This window comes from Nerophis ophidion, linkage group LG09 (assembly GCF_033978795.1).
Source record: "Nerophis ophidion isolate RoL-2023_Sa linkage group LG09, RoL_Noph_v1.0, whole genome shotgun sequence".
NCBI lineage: Eukaryota > Metazoa > Chordata > Actinopteri > Syngnathiformes > Syngnathidae > Nerophis > Nerophis ophidion.
The window spans coordinates 42,573,235-42,587,850 of NC_084619.1; the positions used below are offsets into that span (position 1 = coordinate 42,573,235).

A 14,616-nucleotide genomic window follows, 5' to 3' on the forward strand; every position below is an offset into this window, starting at 1 on the left:
ATTATCGTCGTCATTGGGAAAGCAGTGTAAACTTTAACATTTGTCCAGGTCCTTGATGTCATGGACAACAAGTACTGTTGCATCTGGACCGCCATTTAGTTTGATGTAGATTTTACAGTTGGCGCTCCAAGTTCCCTTAATTTTTCCATGCTTTCTCAAGTCGCGTGCTTTCTTGCCGATTTCAGCATTACGTTCGGTGAGACGCTAATTCATGTACACATTTGTTCCCTTCAGTTTCTTTTCCTGTTTCAACAATCCCATTTTAGATTATTTGTTTACGAGTTTCATGAGGATTACTGGAGTGGTGTTGTTTTTTCTTCCATTCAGTAGAATGCATGTTTTGATCGTTTTAAGGTTGATTTAAATTTCCTTTGATTGCAGAAAGTTTACCACTTGCTGTTCAGCTGAGACAATATCCATTTCATTTAGTTCACCTCCAATATTCACAACTTTCGCGTGCGATCTTGGTTTAATTCAGTACCCTGTCACAATGATATCATTCATTCGTTTATCCTGATCTATTTCACCTATGATATTCCTCAGCATATTGTTGTCTCATTTCACTGCAATAATTTCTTCTTGAAGAGTCCTCATTTATCGGCTCATTTCCTGGAAGTCCTTTCTTATGTTGTTATTCAGCCTTTGCAGACTTTCTATATTTTCATGCAGACTTCTTAGATCCTTTTTGTATTCTGTTGTTGCTTCTTTAATTTCTCTTATAGATTTTTCCAGACCTACTTTGTGTTCTATTCGTGCTCTTTCTATCTAATGGACAATTTTTTTTAGAATCACGTCTTGATTCCTCTCATGGCCTCTGTCAAACATCAAACCTTGCACCCCCTTGTGTCCTTTGTCCAGAGAATAATTTGATTCAGATAACACCGAAGGTTTCGGGATTTGAGTTTTCCTTTTAGATTTTGACATGGCGGTAGGTCGCTGACGTCAGAGTCTCTTCTATTAGCTCTCTGACGGCAGTTACTTTAGCGTCTTGCAGCACTTTCAACTTATTTCAACAATTTCGTACCTTGCGCCGTTCAAAGATTAATTTGAGGTGTCAGCATGTAGCTTATGGTTGCTAGGCAACTGCTTTAAATTGCAGTAAGGGGCCGTTGGCTTGAGGCAAACGGCTCTTCCAACTTGCCTTATTTTAGCATATCAGTGCCTTTCCACGGACCAAAATACGTTCCAAGATGCCAGGTAACTCTCCTGTGGCTCTGATCACAAATCAGTGGTCAAAACTATTCAAACTTATCAAAAGCCCCGGTAACAAAAGCGGAGCCTTTTTCTTTGCGTCCTCTTCCACTGACAGGAAGTGACGTCTTGTCACTTCCTCAAGTCTGCAGCTGTAGTAATTAGTGACGTTGTCGAAGGAAAAGTATGCACCGCTATATGCTTAAAATGAGCAAAGTACGTAAATATAACATGTTATTATGAATGTGACCAATACTACATTACATACTGGAAATACTTACAGCATGTATATAAAACTTTGATGGACGTTTTTGGATGTTTTTTAAGCTCTTTATAGGCAGAATAGAGTGACTCCCGAGGGCTCCATTGTAAGTGAACTTTTGATCACATTTATTTACTAGTTTGAACACTCAGAAAAAAGAAAAAAACATATGTGTGGTTGCTTTACATAAAGATTGTGAATGATTCCAAAAAAAGTGCAGTGGGGCGGTATAGCTCGGTTGGTGGAGTGGCCATGCCAGCAACTTGAGGGTTCCAGGTTCGATCCCTGCTTCTGCCATCCTAGTCACTTCCGTTGTGTCCTTGGGCAAGACACTTTACCCACCTGCTCCCAGTGCCACCCACACTGGTTTAAACATGTAACTTAGATGTTGGGTTTCACAATGTAAAGTGCTTTGAGTCACCAGAGAAAAGCGCTTCACTTCACTTCATAGTTTACATTTAAGTCACCCAGCATGCCGTACAACATCTATTAGGATTTTGTTCAATGAACGATATGTCTAATATTTTGTATTTATGTCAGTCCAAATATGTGTGTGTGTCACCTTGACACACATGTAGGATGGAGGATTCTCATACGTCCATCATCAATTTGCAGTGGCGGTACTAATCCTGCAGCTGTTGGTGTAACTGTCAGTTTGCACATACCTTTGATGTGCTAAATAAAAGTGATTATAATTGCATTTTTTTTCTCTCAGTATTGTTTTGTTGATCAGAATTTATTTTACTTTAATGCAGACAGGGACGGAAACTGGCGTGTGCGCCTATTTTTCTCACTTGATGCAGATGACAACTTGTAAACGATTGTGGCACAATGCTAAGGCAAAATTACTGCCGCCACACCTTCAAAATAAGTAACTTTTTTTTTTTTTTCTTTTTTTTAAAAACACTTTTTATAACATGAAAACAAATGTAAATTATATATTGTATGAATGGATATACCATGTATGTCTAATATCTACGTACTATTGGCCATAATAAGCTTGAAAAACAAGTCAAAGATAAAAAAGTTCCTCATTGCTTTTTTTTTTTTTTAAAAAGTGCATCTACATCACCTGTCAGAAGCGCGTCAACAGCTGGTCGTGCACCTAAACAAGTTGAAACCCAGCAAAAGTAAGGAGAGAAAGTTGAAGAGAAAGGTATTTTAAGCTAATTAATGCATTTCTTGTTCCAGGCAGTGTCCATCCATCCATTTTCTACCGCTTGTCCCTTTCGGGGTCGCGGGGGGTGCTGGAGCCTATCTCAGCTGCATTCGGGCGGAAGATAGAGTACACCTTGGACAAGTTGCCACCTCATCACAGGACCAACACAGATAGACAGACAACATTCACAGGCCCAATTTAGTGCTGCAAATCAACCTATCCCCAGGTGCATGTCTTTAGAGGTGGGAGGAAGCTGGAATAACAGGGGGGAATCCACGCAGTCACGAGGAGAACATGCAAACTCCACACAGAAAGATTCCGAGCCCGGGATTGAACTCAGGACCTTCATATTGTGAGGCACATGCACTAACCCCTGTTTCACCGGGCTGCCTCCAGCCAGTGTAAACTACCCTAAATCTTTAGGAATTACTACCGTCAATAAAGTCTAACTTTACACCGCGTGTCTTTGAACCTCCGTTTGGATGTCTCTGTGTGGAGTTTGCACTTGTCCCTCTGAGTGTGTGGCTTTTTTCCAGGCACTACTGTTTCCCCCCAACATTCCAAAAATATGCATGTTAGCTTCATTGGAGACTGCAAATTGTCCATTAAGTTTAATTTTAGTGTGGAAGATTATCAATCTGTTTCCTGCGATTGGCAAAGCTAATTTCAGTTAGTTTGTCTATTAGCTAGCCACTTGTATGTTACCATTAATCGAGCAACAATTGAGCTCAACCTTCATACTGCATAATTTTATTGCTTTTTTCATTTTATTCCTTATTATCTTATTAATCCAACCTGATTACTGCATGTATGTGCACTTCATGTGGATATACATGTATATTGTACTTTCAGAAGAGCTGTTAGTTTTAAAGTGACTTATTTGTGAAGCATATGAACTGAACACCTTAAGTTATTTTTTCAGATTTAATTCAAAGGACTGTTTACATATTTGGCAAAACTAAATCAGAACATTCAGACAGGGCAGAACAAAGTGTAGCCTGTGTTACCTTTTACAACAATCAGCAACAATTGAAATTGAATTTGAAAAAAAGAGAGCCCAGTCTACTCCAGTGAATTTCCTTGTGTTAAAGATGATTGTGATTCTGGTGATAAAAGAAAAAAAGATTAATATGAATATTTTCGATGTTATTATTAATAACTAATAACACTTATGTGTTTTTATTTACACATACATTTGTTTCAGGGGTCGGCAACCCGTGGCTCCGGAGTTGCATGCGGCTCTTTGATCACTCTGATGTGGCTCAGCTGCATACTTGCCGACCCCCCCATTTTTCCGGGAGGTTTCCGGGTTTCAAAGCCTCTTTCTGAAATCTCCCGAGGATATTATTCTCAGATTTCCATCCGGACAACAATGTTGAGGGCTTGCCGTGATGACAATAACATTAATGCTCCCTAGAAGATGCCGTCGCGTGCGCCCTCATACCATGCTAACCAAGTGCCGGCCGGTCACATGGAGTGTGCGGCTGCCGTTACCATACTCAAGTGACTGCAAGTCATAGTTGCTCAACAGCAATACAGGTTACACTGAGGGTTGTGATATAAACAACTTTAACACTCTTACTAATATGGGGCACACTCTGAACCAACACCAAACAAGAATGACAAACACATTTCGGGAGAACATCTGCCCTGTAACACAACATAAACACAACAGAACAAATACCCAGAATCTCATGCATCCGTAACACATCCGGGCGACATTATACACCCCCGCTACCACCAGTGTATAATGACGATGTTATCCCGAAATGTGTTTTTCATTCTTGTTTGGTGTGGGTTTACAGTGTGGCGCGTATTAGTAAGAGTGTTAAAGTAGTTTATTCGGCTACTCTCAGTATGACCTGTATGGCTATTGAACAAGTATGCCTTGCAGTCACTTACGTGTGTCTGGAGAAGCCACATACAATATGTAAATAGGCTGACAAGCTATTTGTTACGTTTGTAGAGTGTGTTAAGCGCAATGTCATCACAGAACGCCCTTAATAATGTCGTTTGGGTGAAAATCAGCAGACATTCGAGAGAACAGTTGCCCTGAAATGTGGGAGTCTCCCGGATGAATTGGGATGGTTGGCAATTGTGATGTTGTCAAGCGGCATTCAATTAAAAACTCGCAGGCCGCACTATTATTACATTTTCATATAAAGGTGCGAGCCGCGTGTCTGAGACCCCTGGTTTATACATAGCACAAAGCAAAAAAAAACTTTGTACGCTGTGTTATTTCATTTTAAATTTCAAAAAAGTTTTGTGGTTCCCATTGTTTTCTTTATTTTGTGAAACTGGTCAAAATGGCTCTTTGAGTGGTTAAAGGTTGCCGACCCCTGATTTGTTTAGCATTTCTAAAAAAAATATATGCATCATTGCAAATCAAAATGATCATGTCACATTTATAATCTCATATTGACCGCGCCCCTAGCCACGCCCCCACTGCAATATACCTGTAGGGGCAATTAAGGGGAATTTCTATAGATAGTATAGAAAGTAAAATATAGTACAGAATACCCAGCTTGTGTTATTATGGATATCATTTATATTCATTCATTGAAAACTCATCACCTTACCTTTCAACATCCCAGATGCGAAGAGGGGACGAATTCTCACAACATGCAGTGCCAGTTACAAAGGAGCTGCACACAAACACAAAGACTGTTACATATCAGTAAATATACAAAAGCACTCATATTTTTACCTGAGCAGGCCTACAAATTTATGCATTCAAATTGAGTCATTGAAAATAATGAAGTGGACTGTCCCTGTAGTGCTGCTGATTTATTTCTGCCTATCACAGATCTAAAACAATTATTAGTTTCAGTTTAATACAGAAATACAAGAAAAACAGTAAATAAGTGTTCAGTTAATCATTACAGGTCCAAAATTAATATGACACTAATGCCCGTAATATATGTTTGAATATATGTGCAGTATATGGCTATCTATTTCTAGAGTAGGGGTGCCCATTACGTCGATCGCGAGCTACCGGTCGACCGCGGGGGATGTGTCAGTCGATTGCCAGCCAGGATTTAAAAAAAATAGACCTAAAAAGTAGCGATCATCAATCTTCACCAAGACGTCACTTTATTGACATTCACAGCACCCCAGGGTCTTGTGAGATGACGCTGGCTGCTGCGAGAGCATTATTAAGAAAAAATGACCGAGAGGAAGGCGAGAAACACTTTATTTCAACCGACTCACAGTACCTTCCGTCAAAACTCTAAATGCCGACTGCACATTTTCTATCTTCACAATAAAAGCCGTGCTTCATGCTGCCTGCGCTAACTAAGTAAGAGTCTCGGAAAGCTGGGGTGCACAAGTGATCGCTTGTGCACGCCAGCTTTCCGAGACTCTTTATTTTGTTAGCGCAGGCCGCGTTAAGCAGGGCTTTTTATTGTGAAGATAGGAAATGTGCAGTCGGCCTTTAGAGTTTTGACGGAAAGTACGGCGCGAGAGTCTGTTGAAATAAAAACTATTTCTCGCTTTCCTCTCGGTCATTTTTTCATAGTAATGATCTCGCAGCAGCCAGCGCCATTTTATAAGACCTTCGGGTGCCGTGAATGTCAATCAAGCAAGCTACGGAATTTGCCGCCAATGTTTTCTTGTAAAGTGTATGGAAGCTGGATAAATAAGATTCCAAAAACCAACCACATTCATGAGGTATTGTACAGAAAGGAGGACTTTTTTTCTCCTCCATTCAAAAATGTGGCCGTTATCATCACTACTGTCTGATTCCAATCAATGCAAGTCATCAGAATCAGGTAATACACCAACTTCTATTCTTGTCTTCGTGAAAGAAAGACATCTATATGTGTTACACATGCTTGTATTATCATTAAACACATTTAACTTGTTAACAAAAACGTCTCTTTCATAAATAAATAAATGAATATAAATGATATATATGAATGAGGTAGATCCCCTCGATTTGGCCAATTGAAAAGTAGCTCGCCTGCAGAAAAAGTGTGGGCACCCCTGGTCTAGAGTATGCAATCGACTGTATGTATGTATTAATCAAGCTATGTACATGTATATTTACACAAGTAGGGATGGAAGTTGGTAAGATTTTTACATTTCCGATTCTATTTTTGATTCTGCTTATTGACTCAGTTCTTCATTGATTCTCTCACCAATTTTCTTACAGATTCTCCTTTAGAATAAAGGATAACAAACTGGAGGTAAAGTTGGGGTGAGGTGTCGCCGCAGAAAGTATTTACTTCAGAATCACGTTTTAACTGCTTGACTACATTTTTTAACGTTCTATCAGCAGCTATAGTGACCTTGAGCTTTGGTTATCATAAATCTAATATTTTGACATTCTTGAGTTCCTCAGGAAATGGTCAGAGATTCTTCCGCTTGCTGTAAAGAAGTAGCTCTCTGTGTCTTCCCTACGTGTGTTGGTTGTGCTTTCATTTTTAGGTTTTCACAATTATTGTAGTGTCTAGTGCAGGGGTCCCCAAACTACGGCCTGCAGGCTGTATAAGTTATTATTAATATCATTTTTAAACCTACCCTGTCCAGCTGATCAGGCAAATCATATTGTTAAGGTAGAAGCTCATATCTGCTATACAGATTTACTTTACAAAACAGAGATACTTCAGTGCTATAGAGCCAAACGGAAATGGCTCTGTGTGATTTACAAAGAAAACCTAAATGTTTTCAACCAGACTTTGCGTAGAACAAGGGAGAAATACTTTTCTAAGATCATCAAACTGTAGTAACAACTCTTGTGTTCTGTTTGTACCAGTAAACAGATTAACAAACCCTCCATTTCCACATCAAAGTACAATGTCTTTGCAACATTATTTCATGATAAAATTCAATGCATTACAAATGCAGTAGTTCCTGGAAAATAAATAGCAACTCTGCAGCCAGCTATTCAACTAGAGCTTGCACATTACATCCCCATCACCGACAAAACAGTTGAAGAAAGTCTGACAGTCTTAAGTCCATCAACATGCTGCCTTGATGAGTTAGTTACCCACTGGATTTCTGAGCTGAGTAGTTTGTTACCACAATTCACTCATCGAGTTAACATCTCACATCAGACTGGAATATTTCCAAAAGCCTTAAAAATTGCTATCATTAAGCCCCTCCTAAAGAAGAGTAAATTTGATGCGACAGTACCGAAGAATTATCGGCCCATATCAAACGTCATCATCTGGCAAAGTCCTAGAAAAGTTGTATACCAACATCTTAGTGACTTTCTCCTGTCTAACAATGTGTTTGATATTTTCCAATAAGGATTTAGGCCCCACCACGTTACTGAAATAGCTCTGATCAAGTTGTCAAATGATAGCCGCCTGAACACAGATGTAGTAAAAGTCTCAGTCATGGCTCTGCTGGACCTGAGCGCTGACTTTGACACAGTTGACCATATTTAATAGAGGTTAAATAACTGAAAGTGAATATCTGTTTCTGTTCTTAACTAGTTCAAGTCCTATCTTGATCACGGGACATACTTTGTTGAAATTTGTAAATGTGTCTCTGACCAAGGGGCTATGACCTGTTGGGTTTCTTGGGGCTCAACTTTTGTTCAAATTGTACATGCTGCCACTAGGTCAGCTAATACTCAGCTTCAATGTGTCCTATAACAACTATGCGGAAGACACTCAAATCTATGTCTCACTGCTGCCACTTCCTGTTCATGAGAAAGGACGCAAAAGAAAAAGGCTCCGCTTTTGTTACCGGAGTTTTTGTTTATTCTGAAGATTTTGACCACTGATTTGCGATCACAGCCACAGGAGAGTCACCTGGCATCCTTGACCTCATTTTGGTCAGTTGTGAGGCACTGATATGCTGAAATAAGGCAAGTTGGATGAGACGTTTGCCTCAAGCCATCCGCGCCTCAAAGCGGTTGCCTAGCAACCAAAAGCTACGGCGAGTTTACAGCTGTTTTAAAGTGCTTCCAACGTCGCAGAGTGTTATAAGTTGACATAATAACACCTCAAATTGATCTGTGAACAACACAAGGTACGCATTGTTGGAACAAACAAGTTAAACCTGCTACAAGTTGCTAAAGTAACTGCCATTTAGGACACAAGAGGCACTGACGTCATCGATCTGCCACGATGCCAAAAGAATAAAAGGGAAGACTGAAAGCCCGAAACTTTCGGTGTCAGCCGACACAGGACGCAACTGGGACCAAGATTTGAGACTGGACACAGGACATGATGGGAATCAAGAAGGAGTACTACTAAAAAGACTCCATGAATTAAAAGAAGATTGGAAAGAAATGAAAGAAGAAATGAAAGAAATAAAAAAAGATCTGAAAAAAGCAATGGAAGAACACAAACCATATGTGAAAAGTCTGCAGCAAAATATTGAAAGTCTGCAAACTCATATCATCACCAGAAAAAATGAAGTCTCTGATATGTGCCAACAATTGAAGACCTTTCAAGAAGATACGCGCCAACAAATGAAGACCCTTCAAGAAGACAACTACATGCTGTGGAATATCATAGGTGAAATGGAGCAGGATAAACGAATGAATGATATCATCGTGACAGGGCACCGAATTAAACCAAGATCTATGCGAAGGCTGTGAATAATGAAGGTGAACCAGATGAAATCGATATTGTCTCGGTAGAACAGCAAATGGTCAACTTTCTGCAATCAAAGGAAATTGAAATCAACATTAATACCATCGAAACATGCATCCCACTGAACAGAAGAAACAACAACACTACTCCAGTCGTGCTCGTGAAACTCGTAAACAGAAAATCTAAAATGGCATTGCTGAGACAGGGAAAGAAGCTGAAGGGAACAAATGTGTACATGAATGAGCATCTCACTAAACGTAATGCTGGAATCGCCAAGAAAGCACGCGACTTGAGAAAGCAGGGAAAAATCCAGGGAACTTGGAGCGCCAACTGTAAAATCTACATCAAGCTGAATGGAGGTCCAGAAGCAAGAGTAATTGTTGTCAATGACATCAAGGACCTGCACAAATTTTAAGTTTACACAGCTTCCACAACAACGATGATAATGGACTATGACAGAAAACAAGCACCTAAACTCAACATCAACACTACTACGCTGCAAGGGACGACTAGAAAAGAAGACCTAGATTCAGGACTGCATCCATCTACACGTATAAAGATTATTGAAACAACATCAAAGATTGTTGAGCAAGGAAATATGGAACTACAAAACTTCTGCAACAAAGAGCACAAAAACCAGGATTTGGAAAACGATATAGATCCAGATACAATTTTTTTTTCCCCACATTAGTAATAATTGTTTTTATTACACAGATGAGCAATACGATAGCATCATTAAAACAACTTCCACAACAACGATGATAATGGACTCTGATAGAAAACAAGCACCTAAATTCAACATCAACACTACTACGCTACAAGGGACGACTAGAAAAGAAGACCTAGATTCAGGACTGCATCCATCTACACTTATAAAGATTATTGAAACGACATCAAAGATTGTTGAGCAAGGAAATATGGAACTACAAAAGTTCTGCAACAAAGATAACAAATTGTCAATTATTCATTTTAATAGCAGAAGCTTGTATGCAAACTACAAAAACATTAAGAACTTTTTGGAACACATCAACGAACCCTTCAAAGTGATTGCCGTCACAGACACATGGATTGATGATAAAAAAGGAATAGATTTTGATCTGGAAGGATATGAACTAAACTACATCAACAGAACCAACTAAAATGGAGGAGGAGTAGCTGTGTATGTGATGAAGAACCTGAACTACAAAGTGGTAAAAAACATGTAATTTGCTATAGATAATATCTTAGAATGTATTACCATTGAAATATGTCAGGAAAATAACAAAAACATAGTAATCAGTTGTATATACCGATCACCTAAGTCAAGTATGGAAACATTTGAAGAATGGATCAAGGCAAATTACATGGACAATGGTAAAAAAATAATTTTCTTATGCGGTGGCTTTAATAGTGACTTATTGAACCCTACCAAGCAAAAGTCTACGTACAGCATCAGTTTGTATCCTAAAATCACAAAGCCGAGCAGAATCACAGGACACTGTGCCACGCTTATTGATAATATTTTTACCAATGATTTTGATAATAACACAACAAGTGGTCTACTTAAAACCGACATTAGTGAACATCTGCCAGTTTTTACAATATATGATGGAAACTGCAGTAAGAACATGGAAGACAAAAGGACATTTCGAAAATTGTGCACAGAGAAGAGGATGATTGCTTTCAAAATGGAGCTACAAAAGCAAAATTGGGACAATGTGTACAATGAAAAAGAGGTTGATGAAGCATATGAACATTTCTTAAACAAGTTAATAATACTTTATGACAAACATTGTCCATGGAGACAACTCAGTAGTAAACAATAATCAACCATGGATGACAAAATGATTAAAAAATGCTTGTAAGAAGAAGAATACACTAAAAAGAAAATTTATAGTACAAAGAATTACAGAGGCAGAAGTTAAGTACAAAAAGTATAAAAACAAGTTAACAAACATACTACGATCATGTAGAAAAGAATATTACAGTGATTTATTGGACAGGGACAAAAATAATATGAGAGCAACATGGGGCATTCTCAATAGCATTATTAAAAATGGCACTAAGAGGGATTACCCCCCAATACTTCTTAGATGGAAATAAACACAATGACAACATAAAGGAAGTAGTTGAAAGCTTTAATAACTATTTTGTAAATATTGGACCAAAATTGGAAGAAAGGATTCCAGACCCTGTTTCAATTGAGGACTATAATGATACCATAGAGCGAAATCCCAACTCCATGTTCCTCAGAAATGTGACACAGGAGGAAATAGTTAAAATCGTATAAAAATGTAAATCAAAGACTTCAACTGATTGTAACGGAATTGATATGGATACGATAAAAAAGGTTATTGATGAGATCTCAGGACCATTAATGTATATTAGTAACCTATCATTTCAAACAGGTACATTTCCTAACAAAATGAAAATAGCTAAAGTTGCACCAATTTATAAGACTGGAGATAAACATCAATATACAAATTATAGACCTGTTTCTTTACTTCCACAATTTTCTAAAATCATTGAAAAACAGTTCAATAACAGATTAGAGAGTTTCATAAATAAAAATAGAACACTCGAAGAAAACCAATATGGATACATAGCTAATGTTTCAACTTCAATGGCTTTAATTGAAATCACAGAAGAAATTACCAATGCAATAGATAGTAAAAAATGTGCGGCAGCAGTGTTTATGGATCTAACTAAAGCATTTGACACAATTAATCACAATATTTTAATAAAAAAACTAGAACGATATGGCATCAGAGGGTTAGTCTTAAACTGGATAAGAAGTTATCTAACGAACAGGAAACAATACGTGAAACTAGGCAAACACACTTCTACAATGCTAAATATATCCTGTGGTGTACCTCAGGGATCAATACTAGGACCTAAACTATTCAATCTCTATATAAATGACATTTGTAAAGTTACAAGAGATTTAAAGTTAGTATTATTTGCGGATGACACAATAGTGTTTTGTTCAGGAGAGAACACACACAGGTTAATACAAAAAATATAACAGAAAAAATGAACAAATTAAAAAAATGGTGTGACAAAAACAGACTATCATTGAATCTCAGTCAAACTAAAATAATGCTATTTGGTAACAGTAGAAACGAAAGTCAAACACAAATACAAATAGACGGAATAGAAATTGAAAGAGTAAATGAAACGAAATTTCAAGGTATAATGATTGATGATAAATTGAACTGGAAATCTCATGGAAAAATATATAACATAAAGTAGAAATAAATACGTCAATAATGACTAAAGCCAAATATGTTGTAGACCAAAAATCTCTTTATATTCTCTACTGCTGACTAGTGTTACCATATCTGAGTTACTGTGTAGAAATATGGGGAAATAATTACAAAAGTGCACTTCATTCACTAACAGTGTTACAAATAAGATCAGTTGGAATAATACATAATGTTGGATATAGAGAACATACAAACCCTTTATTTATTGAATCAAATATACCAAAATTCCACGACATAGTGAAATTGCAAACAGCTAAAATTATACACAAATCAAACTATAACCCGCTTCCCAAAAATATTCAACATTTCTTCTCAACAAAAGAAGAGAAATATAATCTTAGAGAAAAATGTAATTTAAAACATTTGTACGCACGTACAACACTTAAGACCTTCAGTGTATCAGTATGTGGAATTAAATTATGGAATGGATTAAGAAAAGCAATCAAACAATGTACTAATATCATTCACTTCAAGAAACTCTTCAAACTGGAAGTGTTTACAAAGTACAAAAAAGAAGAACCATGATAAACATTCTGATTTTATTCACCCATTCATTCTCAAAATAATCTTACTTATCTCATCGTATGGAATAAAACTTACTTCAGCAATTATTTATCTATTTAACTTTATTGTGATTACTTATTACTTATGGAGTATACTTTGTGAATACATTGAGAACAGGAATTGAACAAAAGTCTTAGCAACTGTTATGTAAAGAAAAAGGGTAGGATTAAATAAGCTCTGCTTCTTCCTACTCCTTTTCGAACATGTTGAAAAGAGAAACTGGAAATTGTGATGTTTCATGCTGTATGCTTGCATGTTCGAAATAAACTTAAACTCAAACTCAAAGTGACGGAAAGTGAACGTTGGCTTATTGATTCCCTTTGTAACTGCATCGAACAGATCAGTGTGTGGATGCAAAACAATTTTCTTGAGCTAAACTCAGACAAAACTGAGATAACTTTTTTTTTTTTTTCCAAGATGGCGGCGCCCGGACGGGCTGCGACATTGCGGAGCTCTTGCTAAGGATGGAACATTTGGCGGAAATGCCGGACAGTTCTGCAGACTTCATGGCTGGCTCGCATCGTGGTCACTCCGTGATCACGTACGACCGCCAGACACTTCTGGATATGGACATATCGGGCCGTTTTGGACTGATAGACGCGTGCTTGCTGGACGTGCTGACTAGCACGGGAGTGCTGCGGCGGCTACATCCAGCGGCCTGTGAAGCAGGGGAGTATAGTAGCAGCGGGGGCCGTCTACGGAGCAGACGCCAGCGGTGTGATCGGAAACGCGGATGCCGAGCGGGGCTAAAAACAAAGCAGAAGGCTAATCCCCACAGAACACCACTTCCCTCCATCCTGCAGCCGGATTTAAATAAAAGATGCGAGACTACTGGTCTGGGTAAGGAGTCAGTTAAATTAGAACAAGTTTTTTTTGCTTTGAGTGTTTCAGAGTTGGACATGTGTTTTACCGAGGTGGCTAACTATGATGCGTGCAGTTTATCAAAGCAACAAACAAACAATCGGAAAATCTCCGTTACTGAGGTGGCTAACCATGATGCGTGCAGTTTATCAAAGCAACAATCAAACAATCGGAAAATTCCCGTCGTATCAATTCCTAGATATGGTCGTAATTATACTAAATGCACTGGGCATAATAAACACAACATTATTAATATTGCTACTACGGATAATTTGATCAAAAATTCCCTAAAACAGCCCACTACCTATAATATATATGGGTTGTACTTGTATAGCGCTTTTCTACCTTCAAGGTACTCAAAGCGCTTTGACACTACTTCCACATTTACCCATTCACACACACATTCACACACTGATGGAGGGAGCTGCCATGCAAGGCGCCAACCAGCACCCATCAGGAGCAAGGGTGAAGTGTCTTGCTCAGGACACAACGGACGTGACGAAGTTGGTACTAGGTGGGATTTGAACCAGGGACCCTCGGGTTGCGCACGGCCACTCTCCCACTGCGCCACACCGTCCCTATAGGTATATATAATATAGGTTTTTTAAACATAAGATCATTGTCTCCCAAAACGTTGTTAGTTAATGATATTATCAGAGACAACAATCTTAACGTCATCGGTCTCAGCGAAACCTGGCTTAAACCAAACGACTTTTTTGCGCTAAATGAGGCATGTCCTCCTAACTTTACACATGCGCATATTGCCCGTCCGCTTAAAAGGGG

The 14,616-nt window shown here is 38.3% G+C and overlaps 1 protein-coding gene across 7 annotated transcripts in view; it reads right to left on the reverse strand.

Moving 5' to 3' along the window:
- fbxw4 (F-box and WD repeat domain containing 4) overlaps positions 1–14,616 on the reverse strand; it is a 184,918-nt gene that overhangs the window by 102,926 nt on the left and 67,376 nt on the right. For 4 of the 7 annotated variants that reach the window (XM_061911017.1, XM_061911022.1, XM_061911016.1 and 1 more), the window contains 2 exons: positions 5,192–5,257; positions 3,620–3,715 (listed from right to left, as the gene is read on the reverse strand). The exons of 1 other annotated variant lie outside the window; for it this stretch is intronic. In XM_061911017.1, the coding sequence (XP_061767001.1) occupies positions 3,620–3,715; positions 5,192–5,257 (162 nt within the window). The remainder of the gene's footprint in view (positions 1–3,619; positions 3,716–5,191; positions 5,258–14,616) is intronic. 2 more of the 7 variants (XM_061911019.1, XM_061911020.1) reach the window with 1 other exon arrangement.